At 51.2% G+C, this 21,903-nt stretch overlaps 2 protein-coding genes and 1 pseudogene across 6 annotated transcripts; 1 reads left to right on the forward strand and 2 right to left on the reverse strand.

Moving 5' to 3' along the window:
• Positions 1-69: 69 nt before the first annotated feature.
• LOC136523891 (leucoanthocyanidin dioxygenase-like) lies at positions 70-1,436 on the reverse strand (annotated as a pseudogene).
• LOC136520643 (phosphatidylinositol 4-kinase gamma 5-like) lies at positions 1,301-5,315 on the forward strand. The gene is made up of 2 exons (XM_066514221.1): positions 1,301-1,584; positions 2,671-5,315. Exon 2 carries the CDS (start codon positions 2,945-2,947, stop codon positions 4,907-4,909), a length of 1,965 nt encoding a protein of 654 aa, XP_066370318.1. The 5' UTR covers positions 1,301-1,584; positions 2,671-2,944; the 3' UTR covers positions 4,910-5,315.
• A 1,035-nt stretch (positions 5,316-6,350) lies between these two features.
• Positions 6,351-10,624, reverse strand: LOC136522987 (calcium/calmodulin-regulated receptor-like kinase 2). Of its 5 annotated transcripts, none has more exons than XM_066516776.1 (8): positions 10,481-10,624; positions 9,663-10,123; positions 9,271-9,424; positions 8,299-8,425; positions 7,851-7,936; positions 7,692-7,763; positions 7,243-7,446; positions 6,351-6,823 (listed from the first exon to the last, which is right to left on the reverse strand). In XM_066516776.1, the coding sequence occupies exons 2-8, from the start codon at positions 10,013-10,015 to the stop codon at positions 6,503-6,505; spliced, it is 1,317 nt and encodes a 438-aa protein (XP_066372873.1). In that variant the 5' UTR covers positions 10,016-10,123; positions 10,481-10,624; the 3' UTR covers positions 6,351-6,502. The 5 variants fall into 5 exon arrangements, with proteins under 5 accessions (XP_066372873.1, XP_066372868.1, XP_066372870.1 ...); XM_066516771.1 differs by having other exon boundaries at positions 9,663-10,377; positions 10,481-10,574; XM_066516773.1 differs by having other exon boundaries at positions 10,360-10,495.
• Positions 10,625-21,903: the final 11,279 nt, after the last annotated feature.

Genomic DNA, 21,903 nt, shown 5'->3' on the forward strand with positions numbered 1-21,903 from the left:
TCGGCGGCTAGAGACGACGCGATCGGGTCAGGGAGAAGCGCAAGGATGTGGATGAGCTACGAGCGCAAGCTATTTGACGTCTGCGTGGGCCTTGACACCGATGGCCAGCTCCGGCTATGGGCACCTAGGGTAGTAGTTGATCTTGAACTGCAGGAGGAGGTCAAGGTCCTGCTGCTTCTGTTCATGTTCGTCTCCTGCCTCTGCCTGGGAGTGGGTGATGAGCGCCTTTTCTAGCGTGCCGCCGCGGTCTGGGCCGAGGAGCCCCATGGAGAGGATGGCGAGCAGCGTGGAGGTCAGCTCTCGTGTTCGGCGACCGAAGTCGCGGGTGGCGGGGACGTAGTCGGGTGGGTGTGCGGGCCAGAGCGCGTGATCGGTGAGCCCGTCGGGTTGCACTAGGTGGAAGAGGTAGTCCTCCCACTCACGCTGCCCGGAGGTGTTGGTGGCGAGGCGGCTACCGTAGCCCTGCAGGCAGTCGGTGGCGGGGTCGTTGGCGTAGGCCTCCTTGTCCTGGATGGGGAGGGCGAAGAAGACGGCTCCGGCGGCGCGGAGGCGGTCCATGAGCTCGATGGGGATGTCGTGGCCGGTGATGTGCATGACGCCCCAGTCGACGGTGGCGGCGCGCACGGCCTCCACGCACGCGGCCCGCTGCTGCTGGCTGCTGGTGGCGTCTAGGAAGGGGAGATGTCGACGACGGGGATCCGCGGCGCGGTGTGGTCGTTTGCATGGGTGCGCGCCAGGTCGAAGGCGTCCCTGAGGCCGGCTCGCTCGTCGGCGGGGCGGACGTACTCGAGCGGGATGGCGGAGAGGCCGCTCAGAGCCTCCACGCTCGAGCGGGATGGCGGCGTCCCCGCCGACGGCGGAGGAGGAAGTGGACACTAGGTACCGTGGACCCTCGGCTCGGGTTTTTTATGTTCAAATCATGTCCGCGTGACCACCACGTCAGCTTCTAACCCTTCTCGTGTCTATTTTGGACCTAAATGAGATCACTTAAATACATTAGGCAGCCAAACGTACGATTTCATAGTTTGGTGACCCAGATGAAAATCACTCAATACTTTAAGGACCGGCCGTGTAATTTACTCTAACTTTTTTATTTCCAGGACTTGAAAAAAATGCTGCAGCACTACGGAGACATGAATGAAATTATAGGTAGTTTAGACGGTGGCAAGTGCAAAAGCAGAAAGCAGAGACGGCCGTTACCTCGACCAATCCCCTCACGCCCAACTCACCTCTCTCCCTAACCATGGTTATTTGTTAACCCGCCTCCCTTAACCCCTCTCTAACCCATCCCTCACCCCTCCTTGAGCTCACCACCCCTGTCCCTGCGCACGAACACACAGCACACACACCAGGAACGATTGAACAAGCGTGGGTGGGAGCTGGGAAGCAGAGGCGGCCAGTGGGGGCGCCGGGAGGTGGGGCCGTGGTGCCAGCATCCGAGAGTTGGTGGCGCGGCGCCCGGCCGTCGGACAGGGACTGGTGGTGCTGCCTTCTCGGAGTGCGGCAGCGGCGGCGCCGGAGCAGTGCCAGATCTGCGACTCCGACGGCGCAATCCACCAATCCCTGGGCTCCGCATTGGATCAGGTGCGGGTGGGGGCTCCTTCTCCTCGACTTTCCTGGGGTTGTCCGTTTCCGCTGGTGTTCATTTCACCAATTCTGCCGAGTCTGTGTATTTTTCTTCCCATTTTTGGTTTGTTTTTAATAGCCGGGAGAGCAAAAGGTGGCATATTTAGCAGGAAATAACTATGCTTTATTGCACATAGATGCAGCACTGCTCCATTTCGAGTAGCTTCCAGAACAATTGTTTCCTTTTGTTATGTTGCTTCATTCACTAAGCTCTAAACTTGGATGCCCGATTGCACAGCATGGTGAATCAATGGTAGCTTAGTCATTCTGGTGCTAGTCTTCTACCTCTTGACGCCATACCATTAGGCGTTTGCTTCTTCATCTGCTTTTAGCAGAAGCGGATCTGTGTTGATCAGAGTTTGTGCCTGTGCAGAGCTACCGCTGTAGTGTAGATTTAGCTCGTTCCTGTAGTAAAAGGACCACCTTTGACAATTGCTTACAGTTTTGACTAACCCTTCTGAGATGAGATGCGATGAGGTGGCTGATCCATTCATCTACCAGGAAGAGCTGAGATGTCGGTTTTCCAGGTTGCTTGTTTTGGTTGCCGTGTGGAATTTAGTGGCATGCCTGGATCTCATCAGTTGACAGAGGTTCGGGGTAAGCCAGCATAGGATCTTATACTCCTTTTGGGTGGAAGAGTGGAGAGGGGACAGCTCGAATCTGAAATGATACAGCTGCAGAAGATGCATCTTTCTTCCATATTATAGCTTCAGCATGTACATTTAAAAAACCACCTAATGGTCAACAATTATATGGGAAGTGGTAGTCCACTCCTTGTGTGTGTCAACTTTTCCTAAACAAATGTGGATGCTTACTTTAACCATGTGAAGTGTTGGGGTTTATTGATTGCGACTGCTTGAGTGTATCACGAGGAAGCTTCCTTATCTTCTGTTTCACAGTCCATGTAGAACAGGAATGGTGCTAGAGTGGATTGTATGTCATGGGGAGAATCATTCTTGTCTTGTTTTGATGCTTGTTAGTTGTTAGTTTCTTCTCTCTTTGGATTATGATGATAACCTCCTCTAATTCTTTCTGTTCTTGCAGGATCCAACAATCAACAAGCAAGCTTGTCTAGTCTCATAACAGCTACCTGCTGTAGGAGGGTTGCTGCTATCTGCCTGTCTTCACCTTATGGTGCTGTCTAGCTAGTTGTACAAGATGTCTGTCGTTGCCTGATGATCTCTGCTGTGACATCTCTCTCTCTTACTCGTCTGCTGAATTCGGCGGGTGCAAAAGGAAACAAGAGAGGAGCAAGAAAGGCTGGATTCTGGCAACTTCCTCTAGTACATTGGCCTCAGTTCCGCTTTCAGTTTCCACCATGCCTTGCAACTTGGAGAGCCCGGTGCAGACCCAGATGGCAGTCTCAGCCTTGGACCGAGCTCTTAGCAGTGAGTACCCTACCAAAAGCAGAAGTGAGACCAAGGTTGGCGGATGGAAACGTGTTTTTGTCCAAACTGACACTGGTTGTGTCCTGGCTATTCAATTGGATCGTGGTGACAATGCACACACGGTCAAAAGAAGGCTGCAGGTGGCCCTAAACTTTCCCACTGATGAGAGGTCACTGACATTAGGCGATCGTGTTCTGAAAAATGATCTCAGCACCATTAGAAATGATTCCCCGTTGCTTCTCACCAAGATTTTCATGCATCGAAGTTCCTCCACACCATGCTTGTCTCCTAGAGGCAAGGATCTCCAACAGAAAAAAGATAAGGGTTGTCCAATTGAACTGTTAGTATGCCCGAGCCGCTGTTCTCGAACAAGGCAGCTCGTGAAGGATGTTGCTAGGGCAATCAGGAAAGGTGTGGATCCAGTACCTATCAAAAGTGGGCTTGGTGGTGCCTACTATTTCAAGAACAGCAAAGGTGAGAATGCGGCAATTGTGAAGCCAAATGATGAGGAGCCTTTTGCACCCAACAACCCAAAAGGTTTTATAGGGAAATCCCTTGGGCAGCCAGGCCTCAAAAGATCAGTTCGAATTGGTGAGACTGGTTTCAGAGAGGTTGCTGCCTACCTTCTGGACCATGATAACTCTGCTAATGTCCCTCCGACGCTACTTGTTAAGATTTCTCATCCTGTGTTTCATATGAATGAAGGCGCCAACTGTGCTAACAAAAATATTGCTGATGGTAGCACTCAAGCTGTTAGCAAGATTGCATCATTTCAGCAGTTTATTCCTCATGATTTTGATGCCAGTGATCATGGCACCTCAGGCTTTCCTGTTTCTGCTGTCCATAGGATTGGTATTCTTGACATCAGGATCTTCAACACTGATAGACATGCTGGAAATCTTCTGGTAAGGAAGCAAACTGGAGCAGGAAAATTTGGGGATCAGACTGAACTTATTCCTATTGATCATGGTCTCTGCCTTCCAGAGTGTTTGGAGGATCCTTATTTTGAATGGATCCACTGGCCTCAGGCATCAGTCCCATTCTCCGAGGATGAGCTCGACTACATAGCAAATCTTGATCCAGTGAAAGATGCTGACATGCTCCGGATGGAGTTGCCTATGATCCGTGAAGCATGCCTGAGAGTACTAATACTCTCAACAATATTTCTGAAAGAAGCCACAGCATTTGGTCTGTGCCTTGCAGAGATTGGGGAGATGATGAGCAGGGAATTTACTGGGATGGAAGATCAGCCAAGTGAGCTAGAGTTTGTCTGCATGGAGGCAAGGAGGCTAGCAGCAGAGCAAGAAGACAGTTCCACAGAACATGACTCTGTTGAGGAGGATTTAACTCAGTTTGAACTTGACAGCGAAGATCATGAAATGCTAAAAGAACCATCAGCCCACCAGTTTGAATTTAAGACAAGGAACTCCAGAAACCAACTGTCCAAATTGGATGAAGCCGATGAAGAAGAAGAGGAGGAAGAAGATGAAGATAATACTGAGGAGGTAGAAAGCGATGCTGGAAAGTTAGCTTGCCCTAAGCCTGTCAATAAGTGGCTTGCTAACATTTCAAGGCTGTCATCCTCACTGAAGGGTGTCAATCTAACAGACAAAACCCAGCATCAACTGTCTGCTGGTCCGAAGTTTGTGGATCCTGTGTATACTTCTAAGAGCAACAGCAACGACAGTGGCTCTCAACTTTGTAACTGGGGAAGTGCAAACGATATGCTCCCTACAAGTGTGAGCTTCGTCAAGCTGGCTGACATGAAACCTGAGACTTGGGGCCTGTTCCTCGAGAAGTTCCAGGAGCTCCTGCCTGAGACATTCCGCTCCCGCAAGTGCAGTGTTACAGTGCAAAGGGCAAAGCAGAGGCTTGGCACTTCTTGCCAGTTTTGAGTTAGCACAGGAGTAGGGAGGTGAGCACCTGTTCGGCTGTTGCTGTTTGATGTGGCTTTCATGCAGGTGTTGAGCTCTGCAGTTCCCGAATAAAGCCATCCTTCACAGGATTGCAGTTTGCAACAGGATTTGAGTGATTGGGCGCCTGAACCTAAGGTCCATGCTGATATGATGGCCTTGCTCTGTAAATTTTTTTTCCCTTTTTCTTCCCCTTTTCTAGCTAGGCTGCTAGACATGAGTTGCTTGAAAGAAGTTGGGATGCAATGTCAGCCTGTTTCTGGCCTCCCGACTCTTCCACTCATGATATGCATTCAAAAGTTTCATTCAAATAAACATTCAGCATAAAGTTTCTAATGTCGTAATTAAACATTGTGGCAGATGAACGCTAAAGGTCAACTTACAGTCATTTTGTTGTGTTGCGATTGGCATGTTCATTAAAGTCATGTAATTTAGTCCTTTGTGGCGGCATTTAACCCTTGGACCTGCTGTGACTGAGTATTCATTTTTTCGTTCACATGGCCATGGTATGTACTCCGTACTAGGACCAGAATAAATGCGACAGAAGTCCCGAAAAGAATACGGGTTGCGTGCCATGAAAAGTAGTTCATGTTGGACTAAGTTTTTAGTGAATAATATTCATATTTATGGTTTTAAATTAATTTATTATGAAAATACATTTTGTAATTAATCTGATAGTATTTATTTGGTATCATAAATATGAATACTTTTTTTTATCTATAATTAGTCAAACTTATACTGAAACGTGACACTATTCTATAATTGTATTCTTTTGGGATGGAGACAGTAGTATGTACTGATATATTCCAGCGGTAACTAATGGTAGTATTCCGAGGTACCTTCGCTATTGCACAACTGAGGTACCGTTTAGTTTCACTTCATTTTACAAAAATTTTCAAGATTTTCTGTCACATCGAATCTTTGTACGCATGTATGAAGCATTAAATATAAAAAAAAAATAAAACTAATTACATAGTTTAGACGAAATTCACGAGATGAATCTTTTAAGCCTAATTAGACTATGATTGGACACTAATTGTCAAATAACAACGAAAATGCTACAGTATCATTTCGCCAAAAAATTTGCAAACTAAACCAGGCCTGACTGGAAATGTAAGAAGGAACTGTCCAAGAATAACAGCGACTGATGGAATGGTAACGAAATTGACAGTACATTCTTTCAGTGGTTTAAAGCATCCCGTTCTTTCGGTGTTTTTTTTTTGAAACGCATGAACTACAGTTGTTTTATAAACAATTTTTTTCTTGTTGGTTTACTGTAAATCTGTAATGTATCCATGGATGCCATTGTCTTGTCAAATGCTACAACTACGGCTGTTGACTTTTTTTTTACAACGATTTCAATCCTCAGGTCACAGTATACAGAACTCTTGGTAACGAGACCTCTCATGGCAGCCAAGACATCTTTAACGATCTAGTAACTACCTGATGCTTTCATCAAACAGGTACAACAAGGTCGAACCAAGTTCAACCCTCTTTACATTTTGATACGTTTTTTTTATCAAGTTAAAATCTAACTCTATAAAGCAACCTACATACTAGAACAAGCTCATAAGTTCATGATACCCTTATCGGTGTAAGTTCTTTCATGCTGGTGAGATCACTAAGCTCCACATGCTGGTACTCTATCCTCCTAAGGACGGTCCTGGTATCACTCCTCGGCAGAGTTAGCGCATCATGCTTTGTCAGCTGGCGCTGCCTGAGCCTTGAGATGGCCTGCGTGACCTCTGATATCCAGGGGCGCTTCCTCGGATTCTTGTTAACGCATCGGTAGGCAACATCAGCAAGCATTCGGACCTCTTCAGGGATCTTCCCTACTAGGAGGTCCTTATCCACTATCTCGTCCCAATCAACCCTTCCCTCCCCTCCAGTTGCTGCCTGAAAGGAGTCATGCATAGTATAAGTACTCCACAATACTACCGATGACACTTTTGCTCACAGACTGGTTTTATGAGGCATCTTTATCTTACAGCAATATGATAGTAACAACGTTGTGACCTAACATCATGCTTCACGGTGCGGTAGAGCGCTAATTTGACTGTAGTAGTGTGCATAGCTTGTGCGTGTGCTCCAGTACAGAGCTCATGTGAGACTGATGTCTCAGCTAGTGCACTGGTCTGATGTGCATGATTCAAAAGTGGAGCTCTAACTAGTGAGCAAGCAAAACAGGTAGTCAAATATACAATAAGTGACCAACCTGCTAGCATTGAGTAATAATGCCCATTGAATGTGGGAAAAGGTTTTTTTTTCCTTCTTCTAATTCTGTATGGAGTCTCAGTAAGGTTAAAATAACTTACCAGATTAATGTACTCCATTAGACCTTGTTGCGGATTTATGGCTGTTATCAGTTCAAAAAGTATTATGCCGAAACTATACACATCACTCTTCTTTGTTAACTTATTTGTGGACATGTAATCAGGATCCATATATCCATAGGTGCCCTTGAGGCCAGACTTCCTTCCATCATACACTTCCTCCTTTGATAGACCAAAGTCTGCAACCTGCACCCACCAAGAAAAAAGATGGATTACAATGTACTAGTAGATTAGTTTCAGGCTAAGTATTTTGTCTCATCAACAAAATCCTGCATTTAGTTGCATATATCCAGACTGAGTTGATCAATGAACTTTACACTCATCATGAGCTAGTATTGGTTTAGTTGAAACAACTGACAGCTGCACGATAATACCTAAAAAGTGCATATGGAGCAGTTACAATGATCAATACGAAGTATGTCATGTCTAACCTTGGCCCTCATTGAATGGTCCAAAAGTATATTATCAGACTTTAGGTCCCTGTGAATAACAGGTGGAACAGCCTGCACTCATGAAACATAACCATAGCTTTCATCAATTCCCATTATTAGCAGAATACACACCTTAATAATTATTAACTGTTAGCATACCCCTTCATGCAGATACTCAATTCCATGAGAGATATCATGAGCAATTTGCAGCCTTTCTTGCCAGCTCAAACTCCGTTTATTGTCACCTGATATGACATGATATGAAAGTAATTAAGGGCATGCCTTCCAAATAAAAAAAAGGACGTACCCAGTGCAGAGAGCTCCCGCTCTGTGCGGGGTCTGGGGAAGGGTGTCAGTGGCAAGCCTTACCCTCGCCTGTGTAATGCGAGGAGACCGCGACTCGAACCCAGGACCTTCCGGTCACAGGCGGTAAGACTCTACCGCTTGCACCAGGCCCGCCCTTCCAAATGATGAAACAATTTGTTTAGAACCTTCGAAGTGCACTGATACACTATGTGCTCTGTGTATAACTAATATGTAAATCATTTCATCATGTTCCTTTGTTCTGTGCTTCGCCTCAGAAAAATAGAGAAATTGTCTCCCGTACCATATAAAAGTCTTGCCAAACTCCCATTGCTCATGTACTCATAAATCAGAATGCGCTGCCCCTTTTCCACGCAGTACCCAACCAAATTAACAAGATTCCTATGATGCAACCTGCTAAGCAATGCTACCTGCAAATAAGATGTAGCCATGATTGTACTTTGATCAGTTTATTAGAGTCAAATGTCCATAGCAAACTACTTCACATAGGTATTGCAGGTTGAGCTTACTTTACCCACAGCATTTTTTTAATCCTTTCTTTTTCCTTTGGATGTTTCATATTTTTTTAATCATTCAAGAACATAATTACTTTGTGTCTAAGAAAAAAAAAAAGTAACAGTTAAAACAAACACCAGGATACCCGTCTTGTTGTATTTCTGCTTCTCTCTAGACTCGCAAAACTTAATTTTTTTGGTGAATGTGCTCATTTCTTTTTTTTTTAACTAACATGAATGTGCTCATTTCTCATCTGCCATTTTGCACCATACTATGTGACTAGAGTGCAGTGGCAGCAATATGCAGACAGGAACATAGGGGGCTAGGGGCTACTACCTCCGTCCCGAAAAGAGTGCGCCTAGAGTTTAACCAAATATATGGCTCGAAATATTAATGTTTAGGAGGCAAAATAAGTATATTATGAAAATATATTTCGTGATGAATCTAATGATACCTATTTAGTACGATAAATATTAGTAATTTTTTATATAAATTTAGTCAAACTTAACATAGTTTAACATACTATTGTTCTAGAATTGCATTTTTTTTAGACAGATGGAGTAATTTCCAGGAATAGTTGTTCCCTAAGGTACAAATAACCTATAATTTCCAGGAATAGTTGTTCCCAAAGGTACAAATAATATATAAGATTCGCTGAATAAAGTGCATGTGTCCTAGCAAATCCATCACATCAACCAACACAGATAAATTGCTTAGAACAAAAACCGAAAAATGGTGCACCCGAAAAAGATTGCAATACCTCAGTCTGGAACTCTCTTTCTCCTTGCCTTGAATCACTCGCGAGCACCTTTACAGCTACCACTTCACCGGTGGCCATTACAGCTCTGTACACAGGACCGAACGATCCTTGCCCCAGAATTGTGGTAAAGTTGCTGGTAGCCTTCTGCAGATCCCTGAGCAGGAACCACCAGCAACATGATGGAACAATTCAGAAAATGATATTTACAGTGCACCTGATGATCTGATCGGAACATATGAGTGACCTTTGCACAGAATCACAGCCATGGACCCAATTTAAAGCAGTAATTTCACAGCTCACACAGAACAGTTCAATTCAATCAACTGAGATAAGATTGAGGAGAAGGTTCCGTGTTCCAGATATCTATGGAGTAGAAGAAGTGTAGAACGTACTTGTAATGGTATTTGGGGATCCCGGAGACGGACAGCGGCGGCGGTTCCCTGCCGTTGTGGCCGGCGCCGCCTCCTCTCCAGGCCCAGAACGCGGCGCGTTTGGGCGGTGGCGGGTGGCCCCAGTCGGCAACGCTCTCGGAGACCACGGAGACGGAGACGCTGGAGTCGAGGCTGGCGCATCCGTCGGCCCGCAGCGTCGCCGAGGGCGACTCGAGGGACCGCGTCCGTGCGGCAGCGCTGGCCCGCCGGCGGTAGAGCCAAATGGCGAGGAGCACGCCCCCCGCCGCGAGCAGCGCGGCCGCGACGCCGGCGGTGACCCCGATGAGCACGGCCCTGCTGCTCCTATCGACCATCCCCACAGCTGCGCACCTCCCGGTGCCTTCTCCCCGGCGAAGCAACGACCATGCCGTGTGAAGTCACGCCCGGGAGCAGGAAACCAACCTCCTAGCCGCCTTCTGCTCCTGTCATGCCCATGGGAGCAGCAGAACGCGTCAGGAAGCAGCAACCTTGCGCTGGAACGCGCTTCTGAAGCGAGCGACCCTGCGCGGCGTCACGCGGTAAGACGCGATCTTGCGCTGGAATTTCAGTAGCAGCATGTGCCAAGATCGAAGCAATCCTGCACAGCAGGCAGCTCCGCGGTAAAACTGCGGAATTGCGCCTGAAAAAGAGGAGCTTGGCAGCAAAGCGTGCGCCGTACCTCTACAGCCGGAAAACCCTGCTCGTCGATGCTGATTTCAGGAACAGACGACGACGGATCGAAGAGGAGGGGAGAGCAAGACGAGTTTGCGGAGTAGGAAGGGAAGGAGGAATGGGTTCACCTGTTCAGAGCGGACTGGCGCGTGGAAAAAAGAGGCGTCCGTCTTCCGTTTCTGTTTGGGAGTGGACGCAGTCCAACCCACTCTCCACGCGACGCTAATACCTGGCTCCGGAGCAACCGGTGCAGATATCCATGGCGAGGCTTGCTCGCGAGACCGGGAAAAGAGAAAAGATTTCTGTCGACTTCTCTCTCTCTTCCTCCTGGGATATTTAACTTATTGCCATCCTTACGGATGACACCTCTCTGTTTGCCAGTTTTAGAATGGCATCTACACAATTGTCATCCGAAACAGTAATCCTCCTATGTATTTGCCATTTTTGCTGATGTGGCACGCCACGTCGACACGCCAGCGCAGCAGCGTCCCTGGGAACCTCTACAGGGCACATGAAATTACCTGTTTACCCATGTTGCTTCTCTCCCGCTCCATTTTCCTACACGTGGGCCCTCTCCCTCCCCCTCATTGATGCGTGGGCCCCACACGTCAGCTTCTCCTTCAACCTCTAGCCATCACCACGTAGCTAGAGGAAGGGGAGGAGATCGTGCAGTCCCGGCCGACGTTTTTCTCCATCCTCGGTCACCTTCTCCAGTGAGCCGGCTGCGCCGCGAGCAAGTTTTGTCGTGGGCGAGCTCCGTCGCGCGCCAGCTGCGCCGCCGGCAAGCTCTGCCGCAGGCGAGTTGTGCCGTGGGCGAGCTCTGCCGCGAGCGAGTTGCGTCGCAGGCGAGCTTCACCGGCCGCGGGCGAGCTCCGCCGTGCGCCAGCTGCGCCGTGAGTGAGTTGCGCCATGAGCAAGCTCCGCCGCGCACCCACTGCGCCGCGAGCGAGTTGCGCTGTGAGCGAGCTGCGTCGTGGGCAAGCTCCGCCTCACGTGAGCCAGCCTGGGTGAGCTCTGCCGTGGGCATGTCTTCTTCCTCCGTTTCGGATCTGGCATCAGGGCGGTGTGGGCGCGCAGCTCCTTCCTCGGCTCCGACGGGCACGGACGTGGTGGCGCGAGCTTAGTCGGCCGGCACTGCACGAGCCCCTCCCCTTCCCCTGGCTGTGTGGTGATGGCAGGAGGTTGAAGGAGAAGTTGACGTGTGGGGCCCACACGTCAGCGAGTGGAGGGAGAGGGCCCACGCGTCAACGAGTGGAGTGAGAGAGAAGCAGCAGGGGTAAATAGGTAATTTCGCATGCCCGGTAGATGTTCCCAGGGACGCTGCTGCGCTGGCGTGTCGACGTGGCGTGCCACATCAGCAAAATTGACAAATATGTAGGAGGATTACCGTTTCGGATGACAATTCTATAGGTGCAATTCTAAAACTGGCAAACGGAGAGGTGCCATCCGTAAGGATGGTAATAATTTAAATATCCCCTCCCTCCTTGGCGTCTGTATCTTTCCTGTTTTTTTTTAAATTTAGGCTTCGTTCAGTCTCTCTCCTAAAGTTTAGTCCCTATCCTATCAGATATTTGACACATGCATGGAGTATTAAATATAGACTAAAAAATAATTAATTGCATAGATTATGACTAATTTACGAAATGAATTTTTTAAGTCTAATTAGTTCATGATTTGCTAATGACGGATTAATTAGGCTTAATAAATTCATCTCATGGGGTACTGAGGACTTCTGTAATTTATTTTATTATTACTATTCGAATGCTCCCATATGATATTTCGATACGACAACCCTAAACTTTAGCTTTGAATTTAAATAAGGCCTTAGAACAAATATCTTTCCTGTCTTCTACACTTATCAAACGAGTTTTGTTTGGCCACCAGAACCAGCTGCCACGTCGCCCTAAATTGTGTCGGCCGTCAGATCTCACAGTGAACGATCCAGATTGCTTCAATCGGATTTTACCGTAAGTGGCTTCTCCTTGCCTTCTCCGACCTCTTTTCTATTCCTCTCCGACTTCTCCGGCTTCTCGTCCGAATCCAACCCATATATATATAAACGTAGCTTCTGATTCTCCTTTCAGACTCTTCCCAGAATATCTCGCGTCCTCCCCCTCCTCCTCCTCCTCTCTCTTCCCTTTGCCCCGAGCCCCCGACCGCCGCCGCTCCCCTATGCGCTGGCAGCGCCGCACCGCATCGGCGGACGCGGCCCCTGCTCAGGCAGCGCACCAACGGCGTAGGTGGCACCGGTCCGGCCCTAGCCCCGGGCTTGGCTCCGGTGGCGCACTGCCCCGCGGCACCAGGCCTAGGCGGCTGGCCCCGGCCACGCCGACCTAGGGGTTCGCGTCTCCATCGATGGCCATCCTAGATCGGCCCGGCCCCGACGCGGGTGATGCACCGCCGTAGAACTGGCCCTGGCACGGGCGCCAGTCCCGGCGGTGGCTGCCCCCGTCGACGAGCGTCTCCTTGTGCCATCGCCCGAGCGTCTCCCTGCGGCGTCTCCCCACCTCTGTCGCCGGCGGGCCCTTCCTCCGTCTTCCTATTACAGGTTCTTCTCTCCCTCACCTGTTACGGATTTGGGTCCCACCCAAGGCAGAGCAAACCTGCCTTCTTTTTCCTACGGCAGCAAATCTGACATCGCGCGTTCCATGGAATTCGTTGATGTGGGCGGCGGGTTGTTGCCTTAATGCTCTGTCTGTTCTTCTTGGAGCCTGTCAGTTTCCTGCACGTTGTTCCTATATTTTTTATGGCAATCGAAGTTCAGAACCATTGTCAATGTTTCTTGCTCCATGATTTTGCTTTACGAGTGGCCGGACTCACCGGGAGCGGGTGACTGCACCAAGGGATCGATCCTGTGGTGCATTGATTAGTTTTAGGTTTGCAGTATCTGCTTCCATGTATATTCCGGCTGTTGATTTCAGTTCTATTGATCTTTTCCCTATCTATTGCAGCAGTGTGTGTCAGGATTGCCATCAGATGCTTCCTGTGCTCCTCAAGGTACCACCCCTCATATTCCTTCCGATTTCCTCTCCATCTCTCCTAATTAGGAGCATGTAAATTATCAAGATTGACTACTAAAATGTCCTTCAGTTTACCAATATCACATCAAGTGTTCTGCTTAAGCAAGATAAACAAATGCTCTTTGTCTTCTCTTTGTGATAATTTTAGAATTCAGAGTTCATTAAGGTTAATCTGAAAACTCTAGCTTCCTTGCTTGCTAGATCATTATTGTCTTGGTAAGCTTTGCTCATGCCTACAGTCAATCTCCTTTTTAAATTACTTTTACTACAGAGTTTATACCGATTACTACTTACCATATGTGCAAGTGCGGTGCAGAGAATGACCGAAGTGCAGTCGCGGTGGTGTTTATTTCATTATCTTTGATTCAGTTTTGTTATTGACACAGTTTGTCTATGTACCTCACAAATTTGTAGACTTGATACATGATGCTAGCTTGTACTGATTTTCAATGAAAAGGGTTGGAGCATGGACGGTGATGGAAATTTCGTTTGTTCATGTAGGCTTCTCCGTGCCTTTGACTTTTATCAGTCGCCTACAATCTCATATAACAATAATTAACGTTACTTAGCATCAAATTCATTGATTCGAACACATTAAACATATCTCTTGCCGCACCTATGTTTATGTTGTCCTTATGTCGGGTACCATAAAACAGGGTACCCTGAGCGTCCACCAAAAGAGTCACTTAAATCCCGTCAACAACAAAGCCAGAAGGTAAGCCATGGGTTCATCACCAGCCCCGTCGTGACCCACCGGCTCTCCGCCTCGCCTGAGGCCTCGCACGGGAGGTCTCGACACCCTGACGAAATCTCTGCCTCATGCGAGGCCTCTCGTGAGAGGCCTCGGCAAGGATCCCAATCTCTATCTCGTCCGAGGCCCCGTGCGTACAGCCTCGAACAAGACAGCTATTCTCCGTATCGCTCGAGGCTGGCTTGTCAATAACCCATCGCTCCCGCCTCGACGATCCTTCCCGACAGCATGTCACGTCCCATTAATGCGTCAACCACTCCCACAATCTCAGCCAGACAATGGCTCGACACCACGGAGTGGCCGACGGGACAAGAAGTCGCATCAACGCCATACCGGCTAAGACAAGGCGCGACGGGGATTACCGGCCACTGTGTTCAGGCACTATGCCCACAATCAGGGCTAGTGCTATGCTGTGCCCTATAACACACGCCCCGAAGACAGCGCGGCATGGGAAGTCTGGCCTAGGCCATCATTGCCTCCGAACCAGCGTACCAGATCAACCGCTCCCTCTGAGCCTCGGCACTCTACGTCAGGGCCTCAGCCATCTTGAGATTCATGTCTGCCGAGACCCCCACCACGGTTTGGCCTTGGCACCAACCGAGCCTCGGCCTCGTGCGCAGTCAATCCATGGCAACCCACACGCTGACCGCCGTGCCCGCTTTGAGGTAGCCTTGGAGCTCCCATGATGCACAGGATCGGATGTGACTAGCACGTCGCCCCAGCGCTTCAAGGACGGACCACTCCGATGACCACACCGCCATAGGAAAAGGCTATAGGGCTCAGACATGCCGCCTCCGTTCGCACGATGCCGTATAGTTAGCACACGTACTACCCTTGTCCTCCCTTCAACTATAAAAGGAAAGGACTTGGGCCATTTCTAGGGAGAACACACGCACCCACCAAAGCAACACTCTGTAACATGCACACTTCTTGGCTGCCTGAGAGCAACGTCTCAAGCAGTTCGCATCACTCCTCACCGAGACCTGTGACTAGCTCCCTCTCTCACCCAGCTTGTAACCCCCTACTACAAGCACTTCGGTGCAAGGAATACAAGATCGATCTCTCAGACTGGATGTAGGGCACCAATTGCCCAAACCAGTATAAACCTTGTGTCTCTTTGCATCACTATCCGGGATCGGGAACACGCGGTATAAATTTACTAGTTGGTTGAGGATCCCCCGGTCCAAAACACCGATAGTTGGCGCGCTAGGTAGGGGCCTCTGCGTGTCAGTTTTATCATCCCAACAAGTTTCGGATGGCAGACCCCATACGACTGCTGTGTCTCAGCACGGTGGTCTAGTTTGGGAGCCTAGAGTTCATGTCTCTAGGGCATGAGTGCGACATGGTACTCCTCACACCTTGAACCCTACCTGCCGATGATGACGTCGCGCACCGGCAGCCTAGGCGTAGGCGGCGCCCGGGCGGCTGCTCTCGTCGCGCTCGCCGGGCATGACGCGAGCCAGATCACCCCGATGCTACGCGAACCCAGGGTGACTCGCCACTCTCCACCGGTATCCTACGACCAGCTGTTGGCGCAAGGTCCCTGGTTGGGGACCTGTCTAGCCTGAGCCTAGACAAGGGAAAAACGCCGGTGGCACCCGGCGACGCCCCGACATCAAGCTCCGTTCCACCACTCCCTGAGGGGCCAACTCCAGCGGAGCAGAGCAAGGCGATGGCACCATCTCCATACCCCTTTGGGTTGAGAAATGCCGCCGCCTCTTATGCTTACGCCTACGCTTCCGCTCACGCGGATCTCTCAGAACGCCGCTAGCACTTCGCTCTCGACTTCGACACCACCACGTCGACCCACACCCACACCGACTCCTCGGAGGAGGACGAGGCATGGGCCAGAGCGAATTTCTTCGACCTCCACGACCGCGAAACCATGCGCCGCTTCTTGGCCGCAAGTGACTATTACTTTGGCTACTCCGACTCTAATGATGAAGGTACTTATGATCCCACTCATGTGTGCTTCCATGTCAGACTTGGGATGCCAAGCATAGGCGATGAGGACGAGGGGGTAGGCAACCGTACTCTGCTTCATCAGGGAACGGGCGATGCCACACCTTCATGAACTGTCCCACCGACAGCACGGAACGAGAACCTTGCCCTCAGATAATTTCGATGCCTGGACCTAGAGCAGCTCTGTGAGCTTTAGGCCAAGGTCGAGCAAGATCGACTCCTTCTACAACAGCTCTGAAACACTCTCGAGCAAGAGCAGCAGGGCCGCGGTGACGGTGGAGGAGCCCGGTGGCGGGCCCACGACGTGCACCACCGCATCAACGATGATGAAGGGGACGATCGTCCCCCAATCTTCAATCATGCTAGCCAGAATGTCACGGCTGCAGCGATGCTAGTGCGCACGATGCCCGAGCCCTCTACCATAGAAGGGCGATGGGTTCGCGGTGAGCTCTAGGATCTCCTCGAGACCACCGCGGTGCAGCAGGCCGAGAGTTTCGCCTCCTGGCAGTGCGGGGCTGCCTCGGACCTCCCCTTGGCACTGTATTAGTAGGATAGGGAGGCCTCGGTTGGTCCTGAGCCCGCTCAAGCACCAACAGCCCATGGGGTCCCCGGGCAGCTCGACTGCCTCATCAACCAACGCGAGGTGCAGGTAGACCATGAGGTGGTCAGCAGGCGATGACGCCACGACAATGAAGGGCCCACCCGAGGCTACCATCCACACCGAGGTGGCCGTTATGACAGTGAGGAGGATCGTAGTCCTTCTCCTGAACCGCCTGGTCCTTGGGTCTTTAGCAGGGCCATCCGCATCACTCAGTTTCCAGCCCGGTTTCGACAACCAGCCAACCTCACGAAGTATAGCGGCGAGACCAATCCCAAACTCTGGCTTGCCGATTATCGTTTGGCTTGTTAGCTAGGTGGCGTGGACGACGACCTGCTCATCATCCGCAACCTCCCCTTGCTCTTGTCAGACTCGGTGCGAGCTTGGCTCGAGCACCTTCCTCCCTCTCAGATCCACGACTAGCGCGACTTGGTTAGGATCTTCATCGGGAATTTCCAGGGCACATACGTGCGCCCTAGAAACTCTTGGGACCTTAAGAGCTGTTGCCAGAAACCAGACAAGTCTCTTCGAGACTTCATTTGGCGCTTCTCTAAACAGTGCACCAAGTTGCCCAGCGTCGGCGACTTAGAGATCGTCTAGGCTTTCCTCTCTAGCACTACCTGCCGAGACTTGGTCCGAGAATTAGGCCGAAACGTGCCGCGCTCGGCTGCCGCGCTCCTCGACATCACCACCAACTTCGCCTCGAGCGAAGAGGCTGTAGGGGCCATCTTCCCCGAGAATGACACCAAGAAAAAGGATCGCCAGGGGAAGCGGGCCGTCCTCGAGGCCGATCTGGTCACGGCCGTAGAATGCAAGAATCCCCGAGGCCCCAGGGGCCCTAGGCCCTTCGATGACATGCTTAAGGAACCCAGCCCTTACCACTAGGGCCCGGTAAAAGCACGCCCTTGAGGATTGCTCCATGCTGCGGCATTACTATGCCAGGCTCAGACTCCCTGACGACGACGCCAAGCAGAAAGGCACCAGTGACCGGGACGATGACAAGGACGATAGGTTCCCTGAGGTACACAACGCCTTCATGATCTTTGGCGGACCCTCAGCGTGCCTTACGGCATGGCAGCGAAAGAGGGAACGCCGAGATGTCTTCTCGGTCAAGGTGGCCACTCCTCGGTACCTTAACTGGTCTTGGGAGACAATCACCTTTGATCGAGATGACCACCCCAACCATGTACCGAATCTCGGGTAGTACCCGCTCATCGTCGACCCAATCATAGGCAACACCCGGCTCACTAAGGTGTTGATGGACGGAGGCAGCGGCCTCAACATCCTCTACGCCAGCACCCTAGAGCTCTTGGAAATCGACCGGTCGAGGCTCCGAGGCGACGCCACACCTTTCCATGGCATCGTGCCGGGGAAACGCACGTGACCCCTCAGGCGCATCGACCTTCTCGTTTGCTTCAGCACCCCCTCGAGGTGGTTAGGTTCAGGGGAACCTACCACGCCATCCTGGGGCGGCCGTGCTATGCCAAGTTCATGGCAGTCCCCAACTATACCTACCTCAAGCTCAAGATGTCGGGTCCCAACGGTGTCATCACGACTGAGTCCACGTACGAACATGCATACGACTGTGACGTCGAGTGCATCGAGTACGCTGAGGCTCTCGCAGAGGCCGAGACCCTCATCGCCAACCTCGACCAACTCGGTGGCGAGGCGCCTGACTCCAAGCGTCGTGCAGGGGCGTTCGAGCCCACAGAGGCCATCAAGCTCGTCCCGGTCGACCCCGCCTGCCCCGACGACCGAGCGTTGAGGATCAGCGCCACCCTCGACATCAAATAGGAAGTCATGCTCGTCGACTTCCTCCGTGCGAATGCAGACATATTCGCATGGAGTCCCTCGGACATACCGGGCATACCGAGGGAGGTCGCCGAGCATGCCTTGGACATCCGGGCTGGCTCTAGACCGGTGAAGCAACGCCTACACCGATTCGATGAGGAAAAGCGTAGGGCCATCGGCGAGGAAGTGCAGAAACTCTTGGCGGCCGGGTTCATCAAGGAAGTGTCCCACCCAGAGTGGTTTTCTAACCTCATGTTAGTTAGGAAGAAAAATGGGAAATGGAGGATGTGCGTAGACTACACCGGTTTGAATAAAGCCTGTCCAAAAGTCCCCTTCCCATTACCTCGAATCGATTAGATCGTTGACTCCACTGCGGGGTGCGAGACCCTGTCTTTCCTCGATGCGTACTCTGGTTACCATCAAATCAAGATGAAAAAGTCTGACCAGCTTACGACTTCTTTCATCACCCCATTCGGCATGTACTGCTACGTGACTATGCCTTTCGGCCTCAGAAACACAGGGGCCACATACTAGCGGTGCATGACCCAGGTCTTTGGCGACCACATTGGGTGAACCGTTGAGGCCTATGTGGACGACATCGTGGTCAAGACCAGAAAGGCCAAGGATCTCATCAACGACTTGAAGATAGCCTTCAAATGCCTTAGAGAGAAGGGCATCAAGCTCAATCTCGAGAAGTGTGTGTTCGGGGTCCCCCGAGGCATGCTCTTGGGATTCGTAGTCTTGGAACGCGGCATCGAAGCCAACCCAGAGAAGGTCTTGGGCGTAACCAGCATGGGACCAATCAGAGACCTCAAGGGAGTGCAGAGGGTTATGGGATGTCTTGCCGCCCTGAGCCGATCTCGTGCCTCAGCGAAAAAGGCTTGCCTCTGTACCGACTCTTGAGAAAATCCAAGCGCTTTTCTTGGACCCCCGAGGCCGAAGAAGCCCTCGACAGGCTCAAAGCGCTGCTCACCAATCCTCCCGTCCTGGTACCACTGGCCAGGGACGAGGCCCTCTAACTCTACGTCGCCGCAATGACCCAACTGGTCAGTGCTGCCGTAGTAGTAGAAAGGCAGGAAGAGGGGCATGCTCTACCCACCCAATGACCTGTTTACTTCATCAGCGAAGTGCTCTCCGAGACCAAAACATGCTACCCCCACATCCAGAAGCTAGTCTACACCGTAGTCCTGGCCCGGCGCAAGCTGCATCACTACTTCGAGTCCCACCCAGTGACCGTGGTATCGTCTTTCCCCTTGGGAGAGATAGTCCATAACCGAGAAGCCTCAGGCAGGATAGCCAAGTGGGCCATCGAGCTTATGGGGGAAGCCTTGACTTTTGCGCCTCGGAAAGCGATTAAGTCTCAGGTCTTGGCCGATTTTGTGGCTGAGTGGACCGACACCCAATTACCACCTGCTCAAGTCTAGACAGAATGCTGGACCATGTACTTCGATGGGTCTCTGACGAAGACCGGGGCAGGCGCGGGTCTCCTCTTCATCTCGCCCCTCGGAGTACACATGCGCTACATGGTGCGGCTCCACTTCGTCACCTCCAACAACGCGGCCGAGTACGAGGCCCTCATCAACGGCTTGCAAGTCACCATCGAACTTGGGGTATGGCGTCTCGACGTTCGGGGCTACTCACAGCTCGTCGTTGATCAAGTCATGAAGGAGTCAAACTACCTCGACCCCAAAATGGAGGCATACTACCAGTTGGTACGTCGCCTAGAAGACAAGTTTGACGATCTCGAACTAAACCACATCACGTGGAAGTACAATGAGGCCGCCGATGAACTGGCAAAGATGGCCTCAGCACGGGCTCTGGTCCCCCTGAACGTCTTTGCCAGGGACCTCCACAAACCTTCCATTGACCACATCTTGGTAGCAGAGGAGGGCCCACCTATCGAACCCACGACGGGGCTCGACGCCCCCTCCACTGCCGAGACTCTCTTGACCAAGCTCGAGGTCATGGAAGTCAACACCGAGCCTCCCTAGACCGACCAGGACACGGATTGGCGAATCCCGTTCCTTGATTGGCTTGATCGGGGGGAGCTTCCTAGTGACAGGACCGAAGCCCGATGGCTTGCACGACGAGCCAAGACTTATGTCCTCTGCAATGACGAATTGTACAAGTGAAGTCCCTTCGGTGTCCTCCAACGATGCATCACCGCCGAGGCAGGTCGAGCCCTGCTTTGGGACTTGCACGCAAGGGCCTACGGGCACCATGCGGCGCCTCGGACGCTCATAGGAAACGCTTTCTGCCAAGGGTTCTACTGGCTGACGGCGGTTGCCGATGCCACCAAGCTAGTATGCTCCTACGAAGGATGCTAGTACTATGCTCGGCAGACACATCTCCCGGCCCTGGCCCTCCAAACCATCCCCATCACGTGGTCGTTCACCGTGTGGGGGCTCGACATGGTCAGGCCTCTACAAAAGGCCCCTCGGGGGCTACACCCATCTACTGGTAGCAATCGACAAGTTCTCCAAATAGATCGAGGCTCATCCGATCAATCGAATCAAATCCAAGCAAGCAGTGCTGTTCTTCACTGACATTATCCATAGGTTTGGGGTCCCTAACACCATCATCACCGACAATGGGACACAGTTCACCGGCAAAAAATTCTTGATGTTCTGCGACGACCACCACATCTATGTGCCCTGGTCGGCCGTAGGACACCCCAGGACCAACAGCCAAGTAGAGCGTGCCAATAGCATAATCCTACAAGGCCTCAAGCCAAGAATTTACAACTGATTGAAGAAGTTTGGTAAGAAATGGCTCACCAAACTCCCATCGGTCATCTGGAGCCTAAGGAACACTCCAAGCCGAGCCACGGGGTTCACGCCTTTCTTCCTGGTCTATGGGGCCGAGGCCATCCTCCCCACTGACTTGGAATATGGTTCCTCGAGGCTACAGGCCTATAACGAACACAGCAACCGCACCACCCGAGAGGATGCCCTCGACCAACTGGAGGAAGCCCGAGACGTCGCGCTGCTACACTCGGCTAAATACCAGCAAACCCTACGGCGCTATTAGGCCCGACGCATCCAAAGACGAGACATGAAGGTAGGCGACCTGGTGTTGAGGCTGGCGCAAAGCAACAAGGGTCGCCACAAGCTGACCCCGCCATGGGAAGGACCGTACATCATCGCCCCAAGTGCTGAAGCCCGGAACCTACAAGCTAGCCAACGAGAAGGGCGAAATCTTCACCAACACTTGGAATATAGAATAGCTATGTCGCTTTTACCCTTAAAATTCCAAGCATTGTATATATTGTTTTTCGGAATACAATTGAAAAGCATTCTTTAGTTGTTCAAGAACCCCCCCCTCGAGCCTATCGTTGGTCTTGGCAATACAATGACACTGTAAGGGAGACTCGGCTCTACCTCCGCAGAATCGAATCTCCCTCGGGGGCTAGATGGGGGATCCCCCCTA

Source organism: Miscanthus floridulus, chromosome 18 (genome assembly GCF_019320115.1).
Source record: "Miscanthus floridulus cultivar M001 chromosome 18, ASM1932011v1, whole genome shotgun sequence".
NCBI lineage: Eukaryota > Viridiplantae > Streptophyta > Magnoliopsida > Poales > Poaceae > Miscanthus > Miscanthus floridulus.